General features: G+C 38.5%; 1 protein-coding gene across 2 annotated transcripts; it reads left to right on the forward strand.

Moving 5' to 3' along the window:
* Positions 1–4,985: 4,985 nt before the first annotated feature.
* Positions 4,986–14,350, forward strand: LOC149814056 (UBP1-associated protein 2B-like). 2 transcript variants are annotated; one of them, XM_089990312.1, is made up of 2 exons: positions 4,986–6,410; positions 14,054–14,350. In XM_089990312.1, the coding sequence occupies exon 1, from the start codon at positions 5,025–5,027 to the stop codon at positions 6,408–6,410; it is 1,386 nt and encodes a 461-aa protein (XP_089846438.1). In that variant the 5' UTR covers positions 4,986–5,024; the 3' UTR covers positions 14,054–14,350. The 2 variants fall into 2 exon arrangements, with proteins under 2 accessions (XP_089846438.1, XP_089846439.1); XM_089990313.1 differs by having other exon boundaries at positions 14,103–14,202.
* Positions 14,351–14,651: the final 301 nt, after the last annotated feature.

Genomic DNA, 14,651 nt, shown 5'->3' on the forward strand with positions numbered 1-14,651 from the left:
AAAAAAAATAAAATATATCAAGAAGGGAAAAACCAAGAAAAGATGGTAAAAGAAAACGAGATTGATAGGAAGAGAATCCAATGAAATATGAGAAAAAACAACAAAGAGGGTTTACCTTATATCAGTCACAAAGGCAACAACTGGCCACATAGATGTGTTGGGTCTGATACCATGAAAGTGTTAATTCTTGAATCACCAGGATCTATTGCAGTGAATAGAGGAAGACACAATGGGAAGGGTCAACATCAACTATATACCCATAACAACAATCGTGCAGATCTTTTTTCATTAACATATATTTGTGTTTACAATAATTTGGGGCACTAAACTACCAAAATAGAAATTACAACAAAGCCATTATTAAGTGGTTGGCGCATAACACACACAAGTTTGGATCTGGCTCCAATAAAATCTAGTCTAATAACCGATTATATTTTTCACCCCCCTTCAAGTTGTGCATGATCTTGTACCATAAACAACTTATTTTTTAGTATCCAAAACCTGTCTTTAGTTAATCCTTTAGTGAATAGGTCCGCTACTTGATCTTCAGTTCTGACAAATTTGGGTTCAATCTCCTTCTCTTCAACCTTCTACCACTCGAAATCTTGATCTATCTCAATATGCTTGGCTCGACTGTGGTGGATTGGATTAAAAAACATGTTGATAGCACTTTGATTATCATAAAGCAAAGATGATGGTGAAAATTTTTCCCCTACTTCTGTCAATATGTGCCTGGCTCATGTAACTTCTGCAGTGGCAACAACCATAGATCGATACTCCGTTTCAGTGCTTGATCTAGCTACAAATTTTTGTTTCTTACTACTCTAGGATACCAAATTTTGTCTAATGAAAACACAATACCTCAAGACAGATCTTCGCTCATTTGGATTCCTGGCCCAATCTGCATCATTGTAGACAATAATTTTATGTTTGCTTTGTTCTGTCGGCCTTTGCCTGTAGAAAAGTCCATCACCAGTTGTCCCCTTTAAATATCTAAGGATTCTTTTGACCACCTCAATGTGTACAGTGTGTGGTTGTCTCGGTTTGGTATACAAGTCAACTCAGTCTCAGTATCCCATATTAAGTCTAGTAGTATGCGAGTGAGATAGAGACTTCCAAACTCCCTGTCTTGACCCTTGGAATAGATCAACTCGACTTGAGCTTCACATACTGAGTTTGGTCATTTTTTGGGTGACACAAAGAGCTACAACTCTCTGTCTTGGTTCACAGAGACAATCTGACTTGGTCAGACTGAGCCTGCTCATTGGAACATTCATGAGAGAGGGTCAAGCCATCTAGCTTAGCTCAAGGATCAGACTGTCTCGATCTGTGTGACCTAGATTGAGTTCAATCAAAATTCAGGGTGGCATAGAGAGTTAAACTTTTTGTCTTGGCTAGGATGCAGACTAACTCAGTCTAGGATCGCCCAAGCTGATTCAAGTCAAAGAAGGGCGAGACAAAGAGCCAAAAAGCTCTCTATCTTGGGTTAAAATAAGATCAACTGAGACTGGGTTCACCCAGACTGAGTCAAATATAAAGAGGAGCGAAACAAAGAGTTTCAACTCTTTTTCTCGGCCTAATAGTGGATTGACTTGGTCAGGGTTGACCCAGATCACATAAGAGGGCCAATACACAGAGTTTCAACTCTACATCTCAATCAACACATCATACCAAGTCTGGTCAATGAATGGGGCGAGACAGAGCATGGTTGTGTCTCGGTTTAAGAATATTTGGACCAACTCAGTATAGGTTTTTAACCAGACTGAGTCTGCCAAGACATTGGTTTGGGTGTAAACCCACATCAAGTGCAGTTCGAACAATGTATGGGTTAAAAACATATCTCTCTCTCTCTCTCTCTCTCTCTCTCTCTCTATATATATATATATATATATATATATGTTGGATAATAAATATATTGTTAGGAAAAACTAAGACATAGTTGTCTCGATTCGCTATTACAAGAAGACGGGTCTCGGTCCTTATTCAGACCAAATCCAAATTTATATATAATTTGGGTCCAACTCATATCCAAATCTACATTGGATCATAACTTGGTTTGTTATGTACCAAACCTGATATGAACCGGGTTTGGATTGGTCATATCGGATCTGAATCCAGTATCTAAAATATAGATTGGTTCTTTGTCCAACAAGGGATCCAAACTAGAAAATATTGGATTTGAATCCATAATATAAAAATAAATAATGGATCTCTGTCTAGTTTCAAATCCACATTATTTTAGATTTGGATATGAATCCAAAATTGAACTAGGACAATCTAGTTGGATTACACCTAGATCAGGCTAAGTCTGAATTAGATTTAATGTGAGGATAGGACTGAACCGAGTCAAGGCATGTTTGGGCTAAGTTCAGTGAAAGGTTATGTTTAGTTTAGAACTCAGATAAAAAAGAATATCATTTGAGAGAAGGTTAGGATTTAAATCTCCAGCCTCTTATAAGAAAGGGACTACTCTTTACTAGTAGGCAAACTTGATTTAATTGGTTAAAAAGAGCAAACAAATTATATATATACTTGTTTTGGGTTGGATATACAAGATTTAGATCTAAGTCGGATTTGATTAAGAAATTAAGGATCAGATTAAGAGAGTTAGTTGGATCCTCGTGAATCTTGACATATGAATCAAGGCTCATTTGATAGGTCAAAAACAGTTTTGCCTTTGTTATGCCTAATAAGTAAACCAAACATAACTCTTCACCCCAATATTGGATTTTGTTTGACCTTTAAACACTTCTTCTCGAGAGGGACCCATTGGTATGAGGTGAGATGACAAACTCAGAGAGTTTAAGATCAAAGTATGTCAAATAGGCTTAGAAATATTTTTATAATTTTACACAAATAATAACTTTTATGATATTTTTAGTGATTGTTTAAGATTTCTGCTCATTTGAGATCAGGATTTGCATGAATACTAAGGTTGATCCTTAGTTTGAGATTTCGGCGATTCAAGGTAAGTGAGCATTTACAAAAGACTCCCTAGATAAATGAGATATACACTTGCTTATAAATATATATTATTATGTGATTACATGTATTTTATAAGTATGTTGATTATTTCATATATATAAATAGATTGTCTCGACTTCATGCTTAAGAGTCTGTATTTTTATGATTTTAATAAGTTGCATGAGGATTGAGGTACATATTACATGTTCATTTTTAATACTTGATTTTATCTAAATGTTAGCAAATGATACGATTTGTATGGTGTTCATAATTGTTATGAGAATGTGAATAATGGTTTGACACATATAATATGTTGTGAAAAATGAAAAAAAAATGTTAAGCCTTGAGAAAGGAAGTATGGTTCTAGGGCTCTCACAAAATGATTTATTTTGAGAATGCCACGCTTATACATTGGGCGAGGTATTGTAAATGTTGTAGCATATTTGATTGAAAATATCTCTTCGTGCTGAATTGGTATCCATAGAATTAAGATGTGTATTTGTGATTAATGCATTTGATATTGTATAATACACTAGCTTAGAAAGTGAAATGAATAACATACTTAGGACAACAATATAGAGATTGACAAATAACTCTACTAAAAAGGATAGGTGTCTACCTCATTTATGCATGAGATTTTTGAAGAATTCACAAGTAACTCTTAGGGGTTAAAAGCTCAGTTTATTAGACATATAAGAAGTAACATGAACCACAGACCTTAGGGCATGCAAAACTGTATAAATTGAAAATTAATTAGTTTGGACTATGTTGTTTATGGGTGATTCATATGTTTGACCAATATGGTAAACTCTAGAGTTGTAAAAACGAGTTGTTATACCTAGGAGGCTATTTTTGAAATAGTTGATTGGTGTAGAATATGACACTGAAAATGTTTACTATAAGAATGACGATGATTTCAAAAAAGGTAATGAAAAGGTAAAAAAAGAAGGATAAAATATGTAAACAATATATGTGTCATGGGCTAAATTCTGGCTTGCAAGTGTACAAAATTGTGCATTGAAATTTAGCCCATGATAACATGTGCTAAGTTAGATAACTAAACTAAGAGTAGGTCCTTAGAGTTATCTACAGTTGTAACGGTCATGTTTTAAATTTATAAATAAAACCTTACTGAATTTTAGACTCACTCTGGCTTTATTACAATTGTAAGTTCGAGAAGCAGAACGGTGAGAAAGATGTAACTTTTGGACTAACTACTCCTGGACTCTGAAGTGCTTTGTCTTTATTTATGTAATTTTTATTTTTAGACTTGTAATCTGAATGCTTTATTTTTTTAAACATTGATGGTTAGGATGGATATTAAATGAATGAAATTGACAAAATATTGAGACCTTGATAAAAAAAAATTTATTACTTAGTTTTGGTATTTTTCTTTTGAGAATTAATGTCCACTAACCCAAGCTTGAGTGGCCCTGATTCGGATCGTTGTTATTAATTTAACTATGAATAAAAGCCCTTATGAAGAATCCGGTCACATAATGGGCCTATCATGGGAGGTAAAATTTTCGGGTTGAGGATACTAACAACCAACCATACGTATCTCGCACACTGCACAGGAAGCAACATATGTGTGACACGTGGCTTCTATCCAACACCAAACACTTGCACCGTTGTTTATTTTACCCCGCCTCCCCCCCTCCCCCCCCCCCCCACCCCACACACACACACACGTATTTAACTAAACCCAATTTTGACAGATCCCCATCAGATCTCATGGAGAGTACATGTCTGACTCAGATCGGGCGACCGGCTACGTCTGATCCTTTTGCACGCATACAAGGGTTCTCGCCCATTTTGGTGGATCCCTTGCCACGTTAGATGAGATTCTATACGGATATGGAGATTTATAACAAGATCCAGATCTGATTCAAACATGAGCCCGGACCCATTATTCGAAGAATGGAGATGGTGTGGGGTTAAACTTTACCCGTTTCCAACCCTGGCGGCCTGGCCCATCAGACCGTCGCTCTAGGGTTTCCTTATAAAACCCTGGTTCTCTCTCTCTCTTCTGAATTGCAGAGACCCTCCTTCCATCCTCAATGGGGAAGAAGCGAAAGGCTCCTCCTAAGGTCGAGCCTTCACCAGAAGAGTCTTCAGAAGACGAAGAAGAGGAAGACGAAGAAGAGGAAGGAGACGAAGACGAAGACGAAGAAGAAGAAAACGAAGAAGAAGAAGAAAACGAAGAAGAAGAAGAAGAAGAAGAAGAAGAGTCGGAAGATGACGACGTCGGCGATGACGAAATCGATGAAGAAGAGGACGGTGGCGAGTCGGGAAAGAATAAGCGTGATCTCGTAAGGAAGCTCTTGGCGCCCTTCGGGAAGGACCGCCTGACGGATATCCTCTTCCATGCCTATGCCAAGAACCCGAAGATCGTGGACCGGATCAACCGCGTCGCCGATAGGGACCCGGCGCAGCGGAAACTCTTCGTCCACGGCCTCGCCCGGGACGCGACGACGGAACAAGTCCTCTCCGTCTTCAGGAAGTACGGCACCATCGCGGAGTGCAAGCTCGTCACCGACTGGGCCACCGGGCAGTCCAAGGGTTACGCCTTCGTCCACTACCACCACTGGTCGGGTGCGCAGAAGGCGCTGAAGGTGCCGAAGAAGAATGTCGGGTCGCGGACCACCTTGTGCCGGCTCGTCTCCGCCGGTCCCGGCCTCGGTCCCGTGCGCTCGCACAGGGCTGCTAATGTTGTCGACCGGAAGGTCTTCGTGAGCAACGTCGTGCGTCAGGTGAACGTCGACAAGCTGCGGTCTCTGTTCCAGAAGTTCGGAGAGTTAGAGGATGGCCCCATAGGGCTGAATCCCGTAACCGGTAAGCCAAGGGGCTTCGCGATCTTCGTCTACAAGACGGTCGATGGGGCGAGGAAGGCGCTGGAGGAGCCGTACAAGCTGTTGGAGGGCCACATGCTGCACTGCCAGAGGTCCCTGAAGCGGTCCACGTTTGGTGCGGCCAAGACGGCCGGGAAACCACAGGCGGTTGTGCCCATGGTGGGTGCCGCCACGGAACTGCAGCCAAACGACCTCGCCCTCACCCATGCAGCCGGTTCCCTGATGGGCTTGCCCAATTCATTGGGTCATGGGGTTGCATCGAGCGTGAATCCGATGTTGTCTGGCGCAAATGTTGCTGTAATTGGGGTTTCTCCTAAGATGAGTTCGGTTAATCCGAGCGAGATGTCGCCTAGGGTCAATCCAGCATTGTCAACTTCGTTGGCGACTGGTGGATCTACATTTGGGGGCGTCTATGGAAGCCAGCCATCGGTTAACAGCATTAGCCCTAATGTTATGAGTACCTATGGTTCGCATGCCTCTCTGCCGGCGTTAGGTCCTTATCAGAGTACCAACCAGCTGGGTCAATCGGCAGCAGCTAGGACACAACCTGGTGTGGGATCGTTAGGGGGATTTTCGACATATACCGGACGTTAGGTACTGCATGTTTTTGCTTCCAAACACCTATACTTAGTGCAGTGCATTTTTCTTCATTCCATTGGGCCATTCTTTGTTTCATGATCGTGGGTCGTTTTAGAAAGTTTATGCTATATTCAATAATATCATAATGACAGTTCATCCTCTTCTCTGTATGCAATTTCGAGAGTTTTTCCTTTTTTATAGTGTAGCGTGATTATGTCTGTTATACTCGTTGAGAGTGATTTGTTTGAGCTTAACTGGTGAAAGAGAGGTATCTGAGTGCAGATTTGGATGCCAGAGACAATTGTCTTAAGTGGTTATCTTTATGTGCTATATTATTGTTCAGCATACTAGATGGCCCTACTGCCATTTTTGGTTTAGTGCTTCTAATATATATTTATGTTAAATATTTGGTGTTGAACCCTTTTCTTTTTTTGGTTCAAAAATGGTGCAGGTTCATTCATTTTCTTGTTTGGCTCGCGGCGGGGGGGGGGTGGGTGGTGGATTTTTGCTTGGGTTTAGTTCACGTTATCCTGTTTCACCGTGATGTTTGTTGATGTGTTTCTGTGTGAAATTTCTCAGAAGAAAATTCTTGCAATATACCGAGTTTTGGAAGTATTAATATGAAGGCCAATTTTTTTTTGGGATGAAGGCATAGTTGTTGTTGTAATATGAAGGCCAAATTTAGTTGAAGGAACTAACTATAAAGTTAAAAAGGTTTGGTTGCTACCCCAAGTTATGTGACAATTTGCAACACAAAAAGTGCTGCTTAACTAAAACATGCTAATGGTATCACACTCATATTAAAAAATCACACGACACACATTGCCATACAGTTGACATAGATAGTATACATTGTGAAAGAGGAGATGAGAAGAGATTGTATGTTAACTTCAGATGTCCATGGGTATCCTGGATTCATTGGTGGGATATTGATTTTGTTGTGCCTTGTGCTCTAGTAATATGATTTAATGATTGTTAATTGGAAAAGGAATATGTTTCCTTGTACAGTTATATTGGGTATCATCACTTCTAGTTGATGTGGACCATACTATATAACAAGCTGTCAATGTAGTTTTAATGACACACTTTAAAGTTTGAACATGTCTTTCTTATTCGTTACTGCACTACCATTAGTTGCTAGAGGACTTTTTATTGACGTAAACATATCATTATCATGAGGTTAAAGTTGATCCTAGCTAAGATGCATCTTGTTATACATGTTGGATAATTAGGTCAATGGTTGATAACTCTAAGGATTCTGTCTATTGGCTCTGGAGCACTTCCCTCGAGTGCTTGTATTGTTTCTTTGCTAAGAGCATGATGACCTATGTCACCTTGGTACAGGTACAGAGGGTACAACATGACAATTTTAAAAAATGAGGGTACTGTGCAGTTGTGCACAACTATATTTATATATATTGTGTGTGTGTCCAATACAAGATCCATATAATAGTTTGTAGGTCCAATACAGTTTTTAGTAAATGGTGGACAAATTTTAGTAAAATGGGGAGTTGTGGGAGGACACTTTGAATAAATGAGGGGGGTGTAGGTAAAAAATGAATAAGGGGAGGCTGTGTTCATAAATTTAAAAAAGAATAGAGGAGGGTCTCCCATTGCCTCACCATCTCTCTCTGGGTACGAAGAAGGAAAACAAGGAGGTAAAGAAGAAGATGAAGAAGATGGAGGAGGAAGTAGGTACCTCTCCCACCGCCTCATCACCTCTCCTTCTCTTTCTCGCTGTGGGTACGAAGATGGTGAACAAGGAGGTGAAGAAGAAGTCAAAGATGGAGGAGGATGAGCTAGGTACTCTCTCTCTCTCTCTCCTGCTGCCGTGGGAAGGGGGAGGTTTTTCAGGAGAAAAACCCAGAAAAAAACAAGTGTGGGTTTCGGGTTGGGTCTTAGTTGGACCTGACCCAACTGACAGGCCCACATGTTCATGTTGCACTCGCTACCCGTGCACATGTCAACACAGGTGCATGGCTTGTTTTGCCATGTCCTGGTGACATATTGATGATCCATGCTTAACACCTCTTTCTCAGCTTGTGTGCTGATAATTTTCTCATTAGTTATTTGAACTATTTTATATCCTCCTTTTTTTTTCTTTAGTCATGTTTGTAAATAATTATTTTAACTAATTAATATTCTTGTACACTTCAGATGCATGTATTGTTTTTAAAAAATTGGCCATTTTTTTGGAGAAACGACGAGGTTAATAAATGGGTTCTTTTGCTATAAATCCAACTTTCATCTCAGAAAAACTTTTACTATAATATTTTTTCATGACAGGCTTCTTCTACAAGACTACCAGTATTGTTGTGTGCAATTTTCCAAAACTAGGAGGAATGTCCCCACTTGACTTAGAATTTGCAAGAGATATAGTTAGATCCTTTCAAGAATATTCATAGCTGCATTAAATGGTATCAAACTTGAAGAAACGAATTCCACATTGTCTGTATGTTTTTTCTCTTTGCCTTACATTATTTTTATGTTGATTGCACTTGATGCTATCATAGGTTTTCTCTTATCAAGCTGGTGTTGCTCTTCAATTATTTATAAATAGCTTCATCAATGTGTCTGAAGTACTCAATACCCTTCAATTTTCAGAAAAGGGGCCTTCACTTCTACATTTTCCAATGAAGGGAAGAACCATCCGCAATAGAGGCATTAGACCCACTTGAATTATTTTTATATTTGGAAAGTAAAGAGATATTTAGAGTCGTGTGAAATGATTCACCGGAATCCAAAGCCAAGAAACCTTATCTGATGGAGAAGAAGAGGAAACTGCAACACCCGAGATGGAAGAGGACAAACTCTTGAGAAGCAGTTGTAAGGCCTCCACTAGTTGGGTCAAATACATGATTCCAATGGATTTTGAATTCCCATTGCCAATTCTTTTAATATCAAGGAAAGAACCTTCCGCAGTAAAGACATTAGACCCACTTGATATATTTTTATATTTTGAAAGCAAAGAGATATTCAGAGTCATGTGAAACAAAGCACTGAAGTTCAAAAGCCAAGAAACCTTACTGGGGGAGAAGAAGAGAAAACCACGACACTCGATATGGAAGATGACTAACCCTTGAGTTGAAGACATGATTCCAACGAAATTTGAATCCCCATTGGTTTCATTATTGTCCCCTTGTAAAGCTTCTACTCACCACTCTTCACTCATCATTTTTCTTTGAATTCAGGTCTATAAGGCTTGATGTGCCCCAACTTTTCACCATTGTGACATAATCTTTTTTCTCTTTTCGTCACTACATTGCCTCTCATAATTAGGCTTGAAAAAATGAGGAGGCTAGTAGGTGTTGCTGTTGGCTCTTAGTATTGAAACTTCTAAAACATTCTCTTTGAGTTCCCTATGCTCAACCTAGTTTCCTCCATGCAAACTTCGGCTAATACATCATGAAGGGGTGAAAGTTCATCCTTCTCGTGATGGATAATGTTGACCCATAATTTTCGAATTCGGGTCTAAGTCCTTGTATAAATGGGAAGAATTGTTCTTCCAAGACTTGCTTTTTCCTTTGTCAAGCATCATTAGTGGTATCCCAAATGGTTTCAAATTTGGCCATTTGGTTCCAAAGTCTCTTTAAAGCACCGTAATATTCTTGCACACTTTTCTCACCCCGAGTACATTTGTGGATTTTGTTATGGATTTCTCATTTCTGAGCGACATATGATTGAGTGTAGGTTTGCTTGATAAATTTCCATGTTTCATCCATTCTTTCAAAGTCTAAAATATTTTCACATGGTTCCTCGCACATGCTTCCTATGAAAATAGATAAAGCATGACTTACTTCCCATGCTTTATAGTCCTTTTCATACTCCAAGAGATCATTTTCCCTCTCTTTTTCTTAAAGAGTCTCCTCTTTAATCACATCATCATCTCCCACGACAATTTTACTAAAAATGGGTGGAGGTTTCGGAGTAGAACCATGAACCAAGTGTCAAAGCTCCTTTCCTACTGAGATTCTTGTTTACTGTAGTGGCCCACAAATTGTTAAATTTGATAAGAACAACATTAACAACTTCCTTGTTAGCCATGAAGGTAAAGAAAAGATAGAGATAGAAGTAAAGAGAGAGACGAAGAGAAAAAAGTAAAGTGGTTGAAGATGATAGATGACACTTCTCGAAACAACCAATTGGCATTTCTCAGATCTTCATTGTCCACCACGCAATCTTCAAAATAAAAAAGACAAGAGAGCACCAAGGCTCTGATACCACGTAATGAAATATAAGAAATACAAAGAAATGACTTGCAAAATTCACAAATAGGAACACCACTTAGGACCACTTATGGGTCAAGATACAAACACAAACACAAGCGCAATGCCGAATAATGGGAAACACAAAAGCATAAACAATATGTATTTGTTGTTAAAATACATGTAATCAATATATATATATATATATATATATATATATATTCAATCATACCTGATAAGGGTATTCCTGTAATTCTGCCCAATAAGGGCATTGTAGTCTTTTTTATTTTTCTTATTTTCATTTTCTTTCTTTTATTTTTTGTTTTCTTTTTCCTAAAATGCATTTAATGCATTCACATTGGGGGTCCCAACTAAGAGTCGTTGGGAGCCCAACGCACCTTGTTGGGCATCCCAATGTGGTCTCTCTCTCTCACTTTTCTCCCTCTCTCTCACTCCTCCTTGCCTATAAATAAGTGAGGTCTCCCCCTTTGTAAAGTGTGGCTTCTTGAAGCCCTTTCTTGCATTTATAAGAATTTATGTTTGCAAGCCATTGTTGGCTTTTGTGTATGTCCTTTTTGGACTTGTTCTTTGCTTTCTATATGTGAATGCCCATTGTAGGACATTGTTTTTATTTCCGCATATTTCATTACATTTGTATTCCAAAGAGAGCTTGAAACAAGCATACAACGAGGGGATTACTCCCCTTCTAAGTCACAGGGATTCGGCTAGCAGGGTGCTGCACCCGCGTCGACGCGACTCGACTCGACGTGGGTGCAGGTGCGGCACTGGGTGTGTTGACCGCACCCAGGTTCATTTCGGTCCATTTTTTGATTTTTTGTAAAAAAAAATTGCCCTATGAAATGGGCTGTGGAATTTATAAAAAAAATCTTCGCCGGGGGGAACCTTCGCCCCCCCCCCCCTTCTATATATATATATATTTTGCATTTTTGCCCTTGCCACACCCCCGCACCCAAGTGTTTTTGAAAGTGCCGCACCCCCCCCGCACCCACACCCTTGTGACATAGCTCCCGTTTATATTGAGAAGAGAGTTCATATAGAGTCCTTGGGAACCAACCCCAACAACTCTAATGGCTAAGGACCATTTTGTCCTTAGCTACAAATAAACAAATATATAAAAAGTAAAAATACTAAAGTGCCCTTAATGGACACAACCTTTTACACAAAGTTAAATGACAACAATACCTCTAACGGTTATTATATATGCATATACAATCATATTATACACCTATATATATATGTACAATTTAACAATAATATCATGATATTGTCAATTAGTTTTACTGTTTTTATTTTTTAATTTTAAATATGTTTTTATTCTTTTTTTTCACATTTTAACTTATTTATTTTATTATTTATGTATTTTAAACATTATTTTTTACTTATTTGTTATAATTTTTTATATTTTTATTTTTTAAGCCCCAATATTTTCCCAAGATTAGTCACCAAACCTATAATATCGTGAGAAATAGCAGATACTGATATTTGTGACTATTGTTTTTAATGATAAAACCCTGTTTTGGGTTTTGGCCATCCAAACAGGTCGTTGAACCTGATATTTGCCAAACTGGGTTTGACAAAAATCTGGTTTGCAAAAAACCAGGTTTTGACCCTTGTCATCCAAACAAGGCCTAAAAAGGGAAATTATACTCATCGTAACAGGTGTTGCTGCAGATGATAGTAGTTGCTAGAGTTCTCACAACTGGTCATTGCAGTCACTAGAAATTGCTGTCATTAGAGGTATTGGTTGCTAGAGGTCACAACTCAAAGGGCGGATACTTGCTAGAGGTGTTAGGCAAATGGGTCGAGCCTTTTAGTATTGTGAAACTTTTGGATAAAAATGACATCGAGTCCAAGAGAAGGTAAAAGGGTCTGGTTGTGTCTGTCACTATGTGTGCACCCAAGTGTTTCCTATACCCATGGTGCACCATGTTGACATTGGCTACAATAGCCCTTTTGAAGGACCCTTTTTTGGGGGGATAATGGAGAAAAACCTTGCTTTGATTGTGACATATGCTTATGGGTTGAGAGGTGCCATGTTGATGTGGCCTGTTTTGGTGTCTATCTATGTAGTCAACAGCAGCTAGGCCACCTAGTCTACTGTATCTAGGCATTGGATCTGCGAAGGTCCCTTTTTGGCCAACTAGGATGCCCCCCCTCCCTGGTGCAGTGACAACCTAGTAATTTCAATATTTTTTTTGTTAAAAAAAGTATACAAAAGGTGGGTCTTATAAAAGCCCTAACTATTCTCTCTCTCAGTCTTGCCCTTTTGCCTCTTACCGAATGAGATGGTCTTCTTGCCCCATCTCTCGCTCGTCTTCTTTTTCTTTTCCCCTCTTGTTCTTCTATCCCCTTTGCTCCTTCTTTTTCCTTCATCTTCCTTCCCTCCACTCCCTCTTCTTCTTCTTCTTCTCTCCCCTTTGCTTCTCTTTTCTCGTCTTCTTCTTTGGCGGAGTGGGGGTAGAGAGAGAAACATAGAATATATATATATATATATATATATATATATATATATATATATATATATATATATATATATATATATATATATATATATATTCTATTTTTTATATATTTATAATGACTTTAGTGTCAGTATATGACTATAGTCCTGGATTTTTTTTGTTTGTATATATCATATTTCTTCGAATGCATGTTTCTGTAAAAGCATGATTTTTTTTATGTATCATAATTTTGAAAGCATGCATACGTAGTTAATGCATACATCTTGTTATATGTGTTTGATTCTTTTACCATATTTAACTAGTTTTTTTTTGTCTATTGCTTATTGTTGATTGAATGTCACATGAACTTTGTTATTAGTTTTAGCAATGCATTTGCAAATTTTCTATATTTTTTATTTTTTAAAATTAGGGTGCCGATTAGTCCGACTAGTCCCGCCTAGTCTCTGACTGGTACTAGGCAATACATAGCATGTTTGACTACATAGGTGTTTATGGTGTAAAATCTCACGAATACTCCCTCACTGCACACCAGGCATAGTTTTTTTAGCTGTCTTGTGACAGTGAATGCACACTCCAGGTATCAAACTGTCAACGACTGCACACCAGAGATATTTTTCTGTTAACTCTGGCCTTTTGACAGTGAATGCACACTCCAGGTATTGAACTCTTGATGTCCAGATTGAATGACTTAAGCTGACACACCTAGCCAGGGGTGTGGTGCCCTTGTGGGCTGCCATACCTAATAGACAAAGTGTGTTACATGATGTCTTGACGATTTTTTGGGCTAGTAAGCTGCTTGATATTGTGTTTTTAACCAATTTTTACATGCCATTATATTTTGGCTATAATGCTTTCGCATGGTCTGTTAAATTTTCATATTGTGTGCCCAATTTGCTTAATAAATTACATTGCAGTGCATAATTTCATATAATTTCTTTCATTTTTTTAAAGATATTGTTCACCCTTCCAGGTGTTTCAACTATTCGAAGTGGTGCTTATTGTAGATTCATTCTAGGAAGGTGGTACTAATGTCCTTTGATCCTGGTGGTCTGGTGGCTGGTAGGTCGTTTTTGGTCTGTAATGTTCTTATTCGCAATGGTTTCAAATATCAGAGTACAATCGAAATGTTTTTGGCAGTATTGTAGTAGCTGCTCTCTCTCTCTCTCTCTCTCTCTCTACTTTGATATATGTTGCAAATTTGCAAGGCAAGTTAATTTCCTCCTGGGTCTTTTGTAAACTCTTGTTCTAAGGCAAGTTACTTTTCTCTTAATTCTTTTTGCAACCCTTGCATGCCATAAAATGTGTAGCGAATATAATTTTTCGTCTTCTCTGTATTTCTGGTGTAGGGGATGATTTTTTACTAGTTAGTGGATACATTTTATTTGTTGGTAAAGGTTGCCATTTTAATTGATTTGTGTATGCATATGTATGCGCACCTGCCCGTGTGTGTGTGTTCCATGATTCCATCACATGCTTGTACAGGCGTGTGGAAACCCCGACGCATTAATGTTCAACATGCTGATATCTCCTGCATGATAGTTTCCATTGTGTTTTCATATTGCTGGGTT

This window comes from Nuphar pumila, chromosome 15 (genome assembly GCF_984573655.1).
Source record: "Nuphar pumila chromosome 15, dmNupPumi1.hap1.1, whole genome shotgun sequence".
In the NCBI taxonomy this organism is placed as follows: Eukaryota; Viridiplantae; Streptophyta; class Magnoliopsida; order Nymphaeales; family Nymphaeaceae; genus Nuphar; species Nuphar pumila.